The 14,690-nt window shown below is 43.4% G+C and overlaps 1 protein-coding gene across 2 annotated transcripts in view; it reads left to right on the top strand.

Annotated features, from left to right (window-relative positions):
• INSC (INSC spindle orientation adaptor protein) overlaps window positions 1-14,690 on the top strand; it is a 1,941,980-nt gene that overhangs the window by 1,098,124 nt on the left and 829,166 nt on the right. For both annotated transcript variants that reach the window (XM_069623742.1, XM_069623743.1), the window contains exon 4: window positions 9,399-9,451. In XM_069623742.1, coding sequence (XP_069479843.1) covers window positions 9,399-9,451 — 53 coding nt within the window. The remainder of the gene's footprint in view (window positions 1-9,398; window positions 9,452-14,690) is intronic.

Below are 14,690 nucleotides of genomic sequence, written 5' to 3' on the forward strand. Positions count from 1 at the left end.
ATCTGGAGTCCTTAAGACTCAATATTACCTTTTTGATGTCATTTATCCCTGTATCCAAATGCCAGCCCTCCAATATATCAACCAGTATTCTGAGTCTCAAATGTTGACATTTAACCCTTTTTAGGTTCATACAATGTTTACAATTGATTTACATGATGTTCAGACCTGATTTTATAGCAATCGGAGCAAAACCAGTGTGCAAGGTGTCACAGCAGCGAGCCGCAAATATAAGTTAAAGTAGAACATCTAATGAGAAAATTGCTTCAGCAATGCCGGACTACGAGATTGCCTAAATTCATTATCCCTTAGTGCAGACAATCAGTCCCTGAAGGAGTTAGGCGATGTGCTCTTTAAGAACATTAGATCACATTTGAAGTCTGCATTACCATAATTTTGCCCTTAGCTTTGATCCTAACTACACCTTCAGAGGTCTGATTAGGACTATAGGCCTCAATACGACTTTGGAGGTAGCCATGCCCTCCAAAATCGGGTCCGGGTTCCCTGAATGGGGAATTACCAGGCCATTCGGAGATTGGAGGGCCTGATAATTTCTCCTTCAGGGAACCCGGGCCAGACCTTCCCCATTCCCATTTGAGCCCCCATAGGGCTCAATGGGAATGGGTGCGGGAGATAACAACGGGCCGATTACGACCGGCCCGTTGTTAGCTCCCTGGTCCCCTTGCGGGACCCGCTCTGGACGTCTGGTAAAACCAGATGTCCACATTGGGTCCCGCGAGGGAACCTCGTAATAGTGCGGAATGCGTTTAACGGCGCCGGCGCCATTAAAAGCATTCCGCACAGGTCGTAATGAGGCCCTATGACTCCCAAGTCCCCTCATCAGTGTTGTATGATCTTTAGCTTGCAGTCATTCATATTTCATTCTAATAGAGATATGTCCTTATATTCCTATTTAATAGTAGAATTTCGTCTTCTCTCGCGTTAGTTCCTTCCTAGGAATATAGGAATATAGGGATCTATCCCTGATAGAATGAAAGAAGAATGACTGCAAACTAAAGATCACAGAGCAATGTCAAAGAAGCAAAGGATTGATTTCCAAAACAAATTAATTGTGAATTCAGGCAAGGTGGCCGAAACACGTGTAAACAGTTGGGCAATAACATGCAATGAACACACATTCAAGAACTAAAAAAACATTTTGGAGCTATTGTTTGTGTACAGCACAGCATTGGAGTATATCATTTGTTATAATTATGTTATAGAGGTGTGGGTATCTCCTTTCTACTTCCAAGACCGCGACGTACAGATTTCCTTTAGAGAATTAAATATTGTCGCAGGAGGACTGCCGCAATACCCAAAGGAGGACTCTCATTTTTAGATTAAGTATAAAATTGCAGCCGTCCGGATGACAAGATTACCAAACATGGCTAAATATCTTCTTCACAGAGAAGAAGAAACTACACCAATATTATTAATATGTTGCCCATTGTCCCTTTATATCCACCCAAGAGCCTTGGACTATGCGTCACCCCACCTCTGGTCTCCGCTCTACCTCCTGCTCCACCTCTGGAGGCAGTAATAGTAAATACATCTTGTAGGGGCCCCATATATTAGGTGTTCGGCCTTTGTCAGTAACTGTCTGATATATGCCAATTCCATTTCATGGCAATAGGTCACATCCACCAGCCAGTCTGTTATTTTCAGGGCTTGAACCCTCTACCATGTCATGGCAACTCTCCTGCATGCTAAAACCATCAGAAGGCCCACACATGTTTGTACAAAGCTCGGGACATTTCTGGTTAACCCTAGCAATGCTATCTCTGACTTCAAATCCAGTCTGTGCCTCATACCACTCACAGCAGAGAACACCTCTGTCCAAAAACCCAGCACAGCTTGGCATGCCCACGCTAGATGCACAAAATCTGCATGTGCTTGTTTGCAACTATTGCATTCATGTGTCGCCTCTGGGTAATATCTTTGCAATATTTCAGGTGTGTGGTAGGTCTATTATCTAGAGTTCAATTAGACCCTCTTCAGTTGTTGAAGTATGCACAGCCAATCCTCATCCTGTATGCCTACACCCAGGTCGTTTTCCAATCCTTGCCCAGTGCTCTGTCCGCTATCATGCGTACCCTGCATGACCTAATTATAAAGGATGGTAATTAGATGGCCTCCCCCCTGCACTTAAATCATATCTTGCAATACCACGAAGGGGTGGAGGGGGTTGTGTGGGGAATGTGGGAAATACTGCTCTGAAGAAATTCTGTATTCTCAAATATTCCTGCATGCTAAAACCATCAGAAGGCCCACACATGTTTGTACAAAGCTCGGGACATTTCTGGTTAACCCTAGCAATGCTATCTCTGACTTCAAATCCAGTCTGTGCCTCATACCACTCACAGCAGAGAACACCTCTGTCCAAAAACCCAGCACAGCTTGGCATGCCCACGCTAGATGCACAAAATCTGCATGTGCTTGTTTGCAACTATTGCATTCATGTGTCGCCTCTGGGTAATATCTTTGCAATATTTCAGGTGTGTGGTAGGTCTATTATCTAGAGTTCAATTAGACCCTCTTCAGTTGTTGAAGTATGCACAGCCAATCCTCATCCTGTATGCCTACACCCAGGTCGTTTTCCAATCCTTGCCCAGTGCTCTGTCCGCTATCATGCGTACCCTGCATGACCTAATTATAAAGGATGGTAATTAGATGGCCTCCCCCCTGCACTTAAATCATATCTTGCAATACCACGAAGGGGTGGAGGGGGTTGTGTGGGGAATGTGGGAAATACTGCTCTGAAGAAATTCTGTATTCTCAAATACATACATTTCTCCAAAGACGTTTTTCCTCCCTTTTCTTAAAACCTATGTAGTGGTAGAAAGGTGTTATCAGGAACAAAATCTCCTAAAGAGGTGAACCCCAGTTTTGTCAATGTGTTCACCTATCATTTCCCATGGGTTATCTCCATACCTGCCACATGTTTAGCCGGGAGCAATGGGGAGCACAAATGTATTGCCCCTAGTTTTCCCGCTAATTTATGCCATGCCTTCACCGTGCATGTCACCACATTTACCTCCCTAGATCGGCTACTCTCAGCTGACATAATTATTGAGCGTAGTAAGGCGGGTGCCGCAAGAGCTCTCTCAATCTGTATATGAGGCCTGTCTGACGTTGTAGACTATACCAGTAGGACAGATAATAACCTGCGCCACCAGAAAATACTATTCAAAATCGCCAGGCAGAGCCCAGCCCTGTCTAGAGGTGCCGACAGATTATTCCAGCTCACCATTGCCTATTTCGCAGCCCAAATGAATGCAATCAGTAACCCTTTAGGCTCAAGAAGAAGAGGTTCGATAGGACCATGGGGATATTAGTAAATAAGTACAGAAACCATGGAAGCACCACCATTTTGATAAGAGCCAACCTGCCCATCAAAGAGCCCTGGCCACCTCTGCAACTATTCCTGTAGGTGATCCATCACTCTGCCATAGATTTCTCTGTACTTTATACCTGGGTCCCTACCCATTTCTATTCCCAGATGCCTGGTGCTAACCATTTCCCATATAAATGCAAACCCATCTTGTTATAATGGATATTGTCTGTCAGAGGGAATATGACAGACTTCGCAAAATTTATGCACGAGCCGAATTATTCACCAAATGTCTCCACTTGCTTTATTATTTGCGTTAAATTATCCCTTGGTTCCTTTACCATCAGCAACATTTGATCAGTGTACAGAGATATGAGTAACCAGTGCGCATATAACTGTAACCCCCTATGCAAATGCTGCTCCCTTAGTAAAGCTGCCAGTGGTTCTATTGCTAGAACGAACAGCATCAGTGACAGTGGGCAGCCCAGTCTCGAACCCTTTCCTAGTGAAAATCTCTGTGACAGACACCCATTGACATTTATCACGGCCCAGGGTCGATTACTTAAGATTGGGATCATATTAATGAATTGATACCCCATCCGAGCTTCCTCAGCAGAGCAAATAAAAATAGCCACTCAATTGAGTCTAACACTTTTTCTGTATCATGAAAACAGATATTGCCAGGGTCTCCTGTTTTGATTTAACGCATTTATTAACCCAAAGACCCTTCTGAGCCCAGATTATGTATTTCTTCTGGGGATTAATACAGATTGATCCGGCATAACACATTTGTGCATACATGGCCATAATCTGTTCGCCAGTATCTTAGCCTAGATATTATTATCCACGTTGAGAGAAAGGGAGCGATACGATGAGCACTCATCTGGGCTCTTGCCAGGCCTGCATAATAGATTGATTGTGGCCTCCCTCATTTTATCCGGAAGGTCCTTGGACTGAATGGCCTCTTGATACACTCCAGGCAGATGTGGGCCCAACAGAACACTCTATGCCTTGTACAATTCCACAATAAACCCATCTGGGCCTGGTGCCTTGGCTCCCAGGCAGCTCCTTACAACCTCCAGTATTTCTCCTACTGTTATTTACCTGCCTAGCACCTCTCTCCTCTCTTGTGGCAACCAGAGCAACGCAATGCCTCCCAGGTATTGATCTATCCTGGGATCGGTTTTTCGTTCTCTGATTGAATAGAGCTCCTTGTAGCACTGCACTATTTCTTTCACATTGTCTCCCGTCTTATATTTATGAGTGCCATGTCTGCCCTTGATGGTCTCAACATAGTTCCATTTCCTCCCTACCATAAGCAGTGGGGCAAGTTTTGCTCCAGGTTTTTGACCCTCCCCATACTGGCATACTTGATGATGCCTGCCCAAGAATGTAATTTCCCTTGCTGCATTCTCTCTACAGCTCTTTCTGTATTTTTACCAAGGTTTCCGGTTTCTTCTCCTTCTCATATTCCTTTACCAACTCTTTAAGATTTAGTGTATTCAACCAGAGTGTGGACCTGTTCGTATGTAGACTACCACCCGCAGTACATATGCACACACCCCTCACATAGCCCTTGAAGGCCTCCCACAGTGTCCCTGGAGAGCCCACCGCCCCCACATTCCACTTGAAGAACCTTTTATTTTTGTGTTGCAGATATTCTGTTCAAACACTACTACTTTAAGTGAATCTGGTTTAAAGCACCCTCCAAATCTCTTATACTGCTCTCCCGATATATCTGCTTCTATCCTGACCCGCAAATGGTCCAATAGCCTACGGGGAGAATATCACTCTGCACAAAACTTGCCACCATGGCTTTCAATACTAAAAAATAGTCTATACGTGAGGCTGTTTGGTGTACCCACTAATGGAATGTATAGTCCCTGCTCTGGGGTGCTGTTTTCGCAATAAATCTACCAGGCCATACATTTCACAAACTTGTTTTATTCTGGCCACTGATCTAGAGAAAACACGAGCATTGACTGCGGCTCTGTCTATCTTTGAGTCCAGTACAGTGTTAAAATCTCCTCCCATATAACAGTAAAGTCACCTATTTGATCCAGGGTCTCCAGTACCCACTGATAGAATTTGGTCTGTAACCGGTGATAAACTTGATTGGCCTATTATCTATGAGTCTGTTAACTGATATGAACCTCCTTTCCTTATTGCTATTAGTTGTGTGCAGTCTGAACCTAAGAGAGCTATGGATCAATATGGCCTCTTCCATGGCATAGGACTAAGCAGAAGAATAATAACAGTGACAGGTCCACTATTGCACAATGTGCGCTACAGTTTGGCGGGTTAAGCGTGTTTCTTGTTGAAACGTAACTTTAAGGTCATGCCTACGCATATAGTACAGATTCTGTCTGGCTTTATGTGGGGGGTACTACCCCGTACCTTCCATGTGACAATCCTCACCCTGTCTGAAGACCGCCCCTTCACCTCAGCCTTCCCACCACTTACATCTAGTCCAGTTGCCACACTTAGCATCATGGTACATAAGCAGATAGGCAAACCTTGTTTGTAATGGCGCTACATTTTATTTGCATCGAATGTGGATTAGTTTGAAAGAAGGTCAATATACCTTGTATTGGTTCCCAATTTATATTTACTTTGTGTGCACCTGAGTGCTGACAGTTATCTTAGCACGTATAGTGCAGGTCACATGTGAAAAGAGCAAACACGTATTTCGACCAAAGTCTTTATCATGGCTGTACATGTGTGATGATGTGCATCTCTGTGGTGACAAGGTGAGTAAGATACAATGCAACATGTTTGAATCATATACATGGAAAGAGCAAGCATGATTGATATATGCATTGTGAGTCGTGAGGCGAGTGGTGTCGTGACAGTAACAGGTGCATATGTACATTGACAGAGCACATTTGATCCAAATATAAAGCCACATTGGTTGGTTATATACAGACATCAAGGTTGTATACCGAGGAGGAGGAAAGGGAAGGAGATAAGAGTGGTTTAGCTTGACGTCGACATGATTGTTTACAATTGTATATGTCCTTACCAGGGTAGGCAGATTTTGGAGGTCCTTGATTACGGAAAATGGAAGGCCACGAGTTAGTTAGGTTGTCTGGTCCTGAAGATAGGAGAAGCACGGGTTGTCAAGAGGGCAGTCCTGTGTTGCCTTGTAGAATGGCTGATAGAATATCATATGCGCTGGGGACCGCGCTTCGGTGTTGTGGTGAAAAGAGTGAAGGTAGGGAAGGGGCGGGAGTCACAGGGTCAGTGAGCGTTTGAGAAGTCTGTATGATGCCGCATGGAGGTCGGAGGTGAAGTGAGAAAACAGTGTTCACTGTGAACTAGGCTCAATAGCTGCATGTAATGCAGACGGAGTGGTTGTGTAAGGGAAAGGGGCGATTCGCATATATGGTCGAGGCGCGAGGGGAAAAAGATCATTCTTCCGGCATTAGCTGGATGTTGGTGTACCCAGTGCTGGCAGTGCCATAATACATACTCTTGCTACCAACCTATCCACTACCAATTGGTCCATGTATTTATGCTTCTTTGTAAATTGCAACTGACTATACTCTATTCAAACTGTAAATGTAGAGAAAATGTAACTCTGTAACTGTATGCATCTTTGTAAATGTAACCGACTATACTCTTTTCAAATTGTAAATGTATATAAATTGTAACCCTGTAACTTTAAGCAAAGCGTCCAGAAGCCTGAGGGCTGGGAGCGCTCTACAAATAAAGAAACTAAACTAAACACAGACAGGCATGTAGGGATGCACGCAGCCTCTCGTGGTTGGCCTAGGGGGCTGTGCAGGTTGCAGATTGCGGGGGAGGGGTAAAGGTAGCGATGCATGGTGGGTTCACAGTGGTGCTTACCTTGGGAGCCGGAGGGTGATTGTGTGGGATGAGCGGTGGCAGCGATCTGCGATCCCGTTCACCATGCTAGTATAGTTTAAATACAACAAGCCTATTGATAGGCTGAGACGAGAGGTCTGTTCATTGTCCAATACCGTATGATGTGTGAGAAACTGAAGGGCAGTTCGCATCGGACCAACCAGCACCGATTGCCTCATTGCTGTGGTCCGTCTAATGTGAAAACAACTGATTGATCATGCACACGTATGAGATAGACAGTCTATAGGGGCTGTCGGGCCAATGCCTGGCAGATGATCATGGGTAAAAAGAAAAGAAATCCCATGTTTGTGGGGGCCAACTATGGGTCTTAATTAAAATGCTAGGAGGTGGTGTTTGACCAACCAGGCCAGAGTTTGATAAAACCATCAGCTCGTCAAAACGGACGACATCAAGTTCATGGGACTTGAAATCGTCCAACCTGACCCCAGGGGAGGCGATAGAGAACTGAACCTTAGATGACATGAAGCCAAACAGCAATTGTAAACAGTCATTATAGTCAATGTCAAGCTAACCCACTCTTTATCTTCTTCACTTTCCTCCTCCTTGGTACACAACCTTGATGTCTGTATATAACAAACCAATGTGGCTTTATATTTCATCCAATTGTACTCTGTCAATGTACATATGCACCTGTTACTGTCAAGGCACAACGCATGCATCAATCATGCTTGTTCTTCCCATGTATATGATTCAAACTTGTTGTGTAGGATCTTACTCACCTTGTCACCACACAGATGCACATCACCACACATGTACAGCCTTGATAATGACTTTGGTCGAAACGTGTGCTGACTCTTTTCACATGTGAGCTGCACTATACATGCTAAGATAACTGTCAGCACTCAGGTACACAAAAAATAAAAAACAAATATTGGGAACCAATACAAGGCATATTGACCTTCTTTCAAACCAATCCACATTCTATGATGCAAATAAAACCCATCGCCATTACAAACAAGGTTTGCCTACCTGTTCTTGTACCCTTTCTCTTTGTGAATTTTGGTACTTGTTCCCTGAACCCATCCCCAGTAGGACTGAGTGGGGAAAAAGCGCAAGAGAGCTGTGGTGTGCCGTTGACAGCTTCAGTTCCGTTTACACCGTTTGCTGAGATTATTCAGTCAGTAGTTGCCATGTGCTGTTGTGAGAGTCTATGGGGGTCATTACGAGGTTGGAGGTAAGGGGTTAACGGCGCCGGTAAAGATGCTGGTGCCGTTAACCCCTTACCGCTGCATTACAAGGTCCTTTAGCGGGTCCCGCTAAGGGTGGCTGGTTTTACCAGGCGCCCTTAGTGGGAGCCGCTAAAGGACCAGCATGCTAACAACGGGCCCGTTATTAGCGTGGTCCCCATTCCCATTGAGCCCTATGGGGCCCGAATAGGAATGGGGTAGTCCATACAAAAGGGACCTGCTCAATTACATCCGCTTTTGCGAGAGAACTGCAACCTATTCAAAGTAGTCCTTAGAAAAGGATCCTGCTATGGACTTGCCACTGTCATCATCAGAACTGTTGGACGTGTTTCACCAGTCGGGTTATGGATATGTTTGTTAGTCATAATGGTAAGGAGCATGTGAAACGCTATCATGACTGCAGTGCAATACATATTATGTTTTTGAAATCTTTTGATTTTAACTATTAAGAATTAAAAGTTTAAAGCCAAATCCTAAAGTCCCAAAAGTCTCAAGGAACACCTTAGTGAACATGCTACCATTTTAAAACGTTCCTCTGACCAATGACTTATCAATGTAAAATCAAATGTTGAATTAAGGAAATATTATAAACACTGGATAGACTGTTGCTTACTAAACCTTCAGCACAGATGCCTGATTAGATGATATTGCTCAAAGAGCAAGGCATGAGTGGGTTTTCGTATCAGCCTGCCTAAATCTGAGTTTGATTTCTCAAAAAATATAGAAATGTTTCGGTTGCTAGTTTTCAAGATTACGAAGGTCACTTCCTCAGGCAAAACTGCTTGGGCTCCTTGAACACCATGCATCTAAATTGCAAGAATGTATTAATTTGCTTGAAATAAAATGCAGAATTATTTAATTAAGCTGCCGTTCAATGAATTGTGATCAGGTATTGTGCTTTATAGGATATATGTGTGATTGCCCCTTTTGTGAACAAACTGTAATGTATCTGTTGAAGATAATTAACAAGAACAGACTTTCCTATTTATCTGCAGTTTGAGAAACTCCTAGTGGATAAATGTGCAGAACTGACGACAATTACTGAAAGGTAAGCCTTGTTTATAAATTAAGTATGATAAGTAATTATTAGTAATGTTGCCAAGGATCCATATTGCAAAACATTTTAAAGCCCAACCACCATTGCATTAAAAAGAACATCAGTTAATAGGTGAATACGTATATATAAAGAGCAAATCGAAGTAGCTAATTTGCATTTTCTTCCAAGCTCCTCAAATCTTCTCTCATGCCAAGCATTCTGCAAACGTACCCCCTGAGTCATCTCAAAACTCGTGGTTCCCCTCGGTTTTAGGGACACACTTAGCCAACACAAATTTATCAATGAGATTTATATTCCATTGGCTGTAAATTGGAACACCTGTGTTTTACCAGCAAGGGGTAATGGAGCATCTTGCCACTAATACAGACATGTATACAAACCTTAGTGACCTAGTGATTTTCTGAAATATAAATCTTTATTGATTCCACTAAAATTGTACATTATATTGAGGTAATTCGAGGTTTCAAGATGTCTGAGCATCAACATGTTTTCATTTCGCTGCATATTTTGATTTAGGTTTGTACGATTTGTCTCACTGACATTTGGCACTGTTCCTGTGTCTCACTATCCTTGGCACAATTTCTTTTTTCACACCACAGACCGCTGGGTCACAAGTCGTCTCTTCCCGGACGAGGCTTGGTGCTTTGACCACTACGATAGTGATATACTGGATATGTAAAATAAAAATAACAAGCAATTATGATACATTTCCATACTAACCACAGACATGTGTGGTTGGTATGAAATGGAAAGATGGGGAAAAGGAACAATATAGGTTAAAAGGGGAGGGAGGATGTGGAAGGGGAAAGCTGTAAGGGGAAAGGGATACATGGGGAGGTGGATCCGCTAATAAAGGGAAAAACAGAACATTTTTACCACAGTAGAAAGCTAAAATTGACCCAATTTTTCAGAGATTTGAAAATCCCTCCCACTGGGGGAAGGATATTTAAGTGTATTGCCCGGCACTTCAAAGGCCAGAAGCATGTGGCCGCGACAGGCAATGGCACTGACATTCTGACGAAGAACGATTTGTTGAGCCTGATGGTTGGTATTGAGAAACTTTTTGAATATAATATTGTTTGAATCATATAGCTTATTCTTCTCTGTTTTCATTGAGGCTTATAAACTCTAGTGACATGGACAAGGTGGAATTTGTAGATTGTAATCATTTGAAATGTATGGTCATACATGTACATTACAGAATTGTTTTTAACATGCTATTAATGGATGTAGGATCCTTTCTATCTTTAGAGTTTGATGTGCATCCATTTTTTATAAGAAATTCAATCGGTTCATCTTTAGACATAATTTGGGTGGGATCTCTGCGTAGGAAGCGGCTGCACGGTTCCAAGGGCACCAATTGTCTTCAAATAATAGTCTAAAAGCCTGGCAACAGTCTTTGTGATGTTCAGGCACTGAGGATGGTACTAGAAGGGTGCCCTTGAATGCACCTAAAACACCACTCATGAGTGATGATCAAGATTTGTCCTGGTTCCCTGTGCTCCTTCATTGCCCCTCTGACAACAACAGGATTCAGGCTTCAGCATAGCACGTTTCTGTTAATCCATTGTACTGGAACACAAATGGTAATTCTCATTTTACAGATGGCTATGTTCACTTTCCTAAAGTGAATACATGTAATCATATACTGTTGCACGATGTTTGGTTATTGGAAGCCCCAGCATGGGATGGCCATACCATGCTTTTAAAGAAGGCACCGAAGAATACCCTTGGACGGCCCTCTGGAAGTTTTATAATTCTGGTCAAAAATAGTTTGGGAGCCATGATTAAATACTGGAATACTCTCTGTGACTCGCTTTTGGTGGCAACTTTGTCCTAGGCAGGCACTTCTAGGTGACATGACAGAAATCTGGTTGAATCCCGAACTGAGTTTTTATCAGAATTGTTCGAAGGGAGACCCTTTCAATGTCCTTCTGGGAGGCAACCTGCAGGTTATTTCCCTCAAGGTTCAGGTCTGGGCGAGTATGGGCATTCGGCTCCGTGACATGGACACCCTATTTTTCCCTGATCATGAAGGGAGGAGTGGATCTAGGGGGTATACTCCTCATCAGGGCTCAAGTCGAGGGTACACGCGGGGGGGGGCAGAGTCCACCCTTTTATTCAGAGGGCAGACTCCGTCCCCCCCGAGCTAAAAGAGATACATTTGATGCCCTCTTTGAATGCATGAATTTAAGCCAACCTCTGGGATCAAACTGCAGTCGTCAGCTTTATAGGCCGGACACTTCACCATTGCACTATATAACCTGATGATGAATAAACAACTAAAGGTGAAATATCCCATTTCGGTACTGCAAGTCCTAGGGAAAACATTTGTATTGATTCTTGGAGTTTAAAACATGCACACCTTTTAAGGTTTTCACAAACACTATTAGAAGAAAATATCCAGTCTTGGTTTTGTGCGTATGTTGATTTTATCAAAGGCAAATGCCATTCGTCCTGTTCAATTTGGGTGGGTATGCAAAGCCAATTTAATTAAATGTGCATATTTCACCTTGATATGCTAATTTCTGGCGACGTCACATCCCATTGCAATTGTTGATGAGTCTCCCCACTTTAATTTTCAGGACTTCACCTCCTGCTTCTCATGGAATTTCGGAATTAATGGAGTTTGACCTGATTAAATGGAAGCGTAATGGGGGATATTACTAGTATGGATATTTGGGAACAGGGGAAGACAGAGACCACCATTAATTACATATACTGTTCGGGGGATGTTAGTTTGAATGCAGTACCCTCTGGGAACACTACAAGCAACTATGACTACATGAATAGGCAACCCAACCTTTGGTATAAGCTTGTACTACACAGTTTTGGTAGCATGTTGAGCAGCCAGGCTTATCTCAAGAGTGGAAATGTGAGCAGTAGTGGAGTTACACAAATATTCACAGTTACAGGTTTTCAAATACACTCTTATACTCAAGGTTTCTTGCATAAAAAAGGTATAATTTATTTATCAGTCAGTTATAAAGCCTTCTTCAGAAGGGAGCAATAGAAAAGTAGCACACAAATATACTTCAATACTGTACACTGTGTTTCTGAATCAGACAAGGCCTTTTTGGGATGGCCCACAGACACAACCTACACCCACAGGTGACTTCAGTAACAAGGGTGCTGGGGACATTAATAACTTACTGTTGGCATTCAGCACACTCTTAAAAAGTTGGTAAAAGGCAAAGGTTGTTAGAACACAAAAAATGACAAATATACATAAGTGGGGCAAATACTTTCAGATAGCACGTAGAAGAGTCATTCAGTTCAAATAGGCTAAGCCAAAGTCAATGGGCAAAAGTCTTTGTATAGGATGCAGCACTTCAGGTAAGCAACTGGAAAAGTCTTTGCACACGTTCTGAGGAGTCTTTGATAAAAAGAAGAATCAAAGGTAGGGCCACAAGCTGATTAGACTTGTGAGTTGTAGAAGTTACAAGCACTTCCACAGTAAGAGGTAAGTTCTCTTAGACTTGTTTTACAGTACCTTGGTAAAGCAGAAAAGATGCAGCTGAAGACTTCTGTTCCTGTGCAGCTCTGCAGATCTCACTGTTCCTGGGCCTCAGTCGTAGAGACAAGAGGGAGGATGTCGGGAACTCCTGCACTACACAAGTACTGTCAAAACTGGCAACCGGCAAACTTTACTTTCAGTGGCTGTTTTGCGTTTCAGCTCCTTGAGGTACAGCAAATGGCAATAAGCACGGTTCCTGGCTGTCAAGGTGGACTTTCCTCACATCTGAGGTCCCGCACTCGACTGAGAGGGGGTCAGGGTTGGTCATTCCTGCTTTGTGGGAGTCCGGAGGATCTTCCAAAAGCTTAAGCCAGCTTACAAGCAACACACACAATCTGGTGTCCCTCTCCCTGGCTCTACTGTTTCCTGCAGCAACTCTGAGGAAATTCAACCAGCTCCGAGATGGGTGTCCAGGTGGCTTACTTGGGAGTTGATTGGTTCCACCAACTCAAAGGAAGAAGTCGTCCTTGCAGGGCTTCTCTGTTGATGCAAACTTGGCAGGTAGTCACTCCATCAGGGCTTCAACGAGCAAACCAATGGTCCAGGAGTTACAGCAGGCGTCCTCTTCAAGCTCTTCTTCGGTTCCTTCCTCCAGTGGTCGACTCTGCCTTCCAAGCAAAAATAATCACCTTTTGTTCAGTTCTCTTCTTTTATTCAGTACTCTCCCATTCATTCCAGCCTAGCTGTCACTCACCCAGAAGGGTGGCTGTCCTTGCCGGACAGTCAGCCAGCCAATCACCACAGAATGCATTTGGGTCTCCTTGGAGACTAAGCACAGGGTCTTTTGGGCACCTCCCTCACTTCCTGCCTACCCCAGACACTCAGGTGCCAGAGGCGGGTTTCTCTCAGAAACCCTGACAAAGGCGAAATGAAAAAAGAGCCCAAACCTGGTTTGGCGCGCTAAGAAACTCTCTAGAAGGACCTTTCCACAAAGACCTGGTGAAAAAAGAAGACTGGCCACCATTTTAGCAAAGATGGCTGGATGCCATTTTGAAAAAGATGGCTCCCGCGGTTAACGTTACCGGGTCCGCGAATGGTTGCGGTAAATGTAAACCTAGGTAGTTCAAAACAAAACCACTGCCACCAGCCAGTCAATTCAGGAAAGGGTAACATAAAAGATGTTACATGAGCATTTACACACAGGGAATACTCAGTAACCCCTCCAACACTCTATTGTATGATAGATCTAGCAAGTACAATGGTAAGTAAAGCCAATTTCACTTTATTGCCCCGGGAAACAGTAGTTGATCGCAGAGAAGGTATTTAAACCTTGGGAAATCACGAAGACTTCCCTGTGGCACTGCACTGAAGGAGCTTTGTGACACAATTGTAAAAGATGATGCCTATTGAGTTGGTTAGACTCCACAACCAAAACAACCACAGTGTATAAAATCACATTAAAATACATGAGAGAGTTGGAAAAAAGGATCAGACTCTCTCCAGGTGAACAAATCAAGTCCTCAAAATCCAGCAAAGTTTCTGGGGGTCTCTAAGATGGAGGGAGTTAACACATTTTTGAAAATGTATCCCTAACGGGGGACATTGTAGAAAAAATGTCTGTTGTTGTGCATTATACATGACTTAATAGTCTTAAGTGATCATGCCTGCCTTATGCTCAACATGTTTGTGTCTGCTGATTGCCCTTATTGTGATCCGAGCCTGGCTTCTTTAGACACAAATGTTGCAAGGAATAGAATGTCTTGGCATCCGCAA

Source organism: Ambystoma mexicanum, chromosome 11 (genome assembly GCF_040938575.1).
Source record: "Ambystoma mexicanum isolate Mex_15411 chromosome 11, UKY_AmexF1_1, whole genome shotgun sequence".
Taxonomy (NCBI): Eukaryota; Metazoa; Chordata; class Amphibia; order Caudata; family Ambystomatidae; genus Ambystoma; species Ambystoma mexicanum.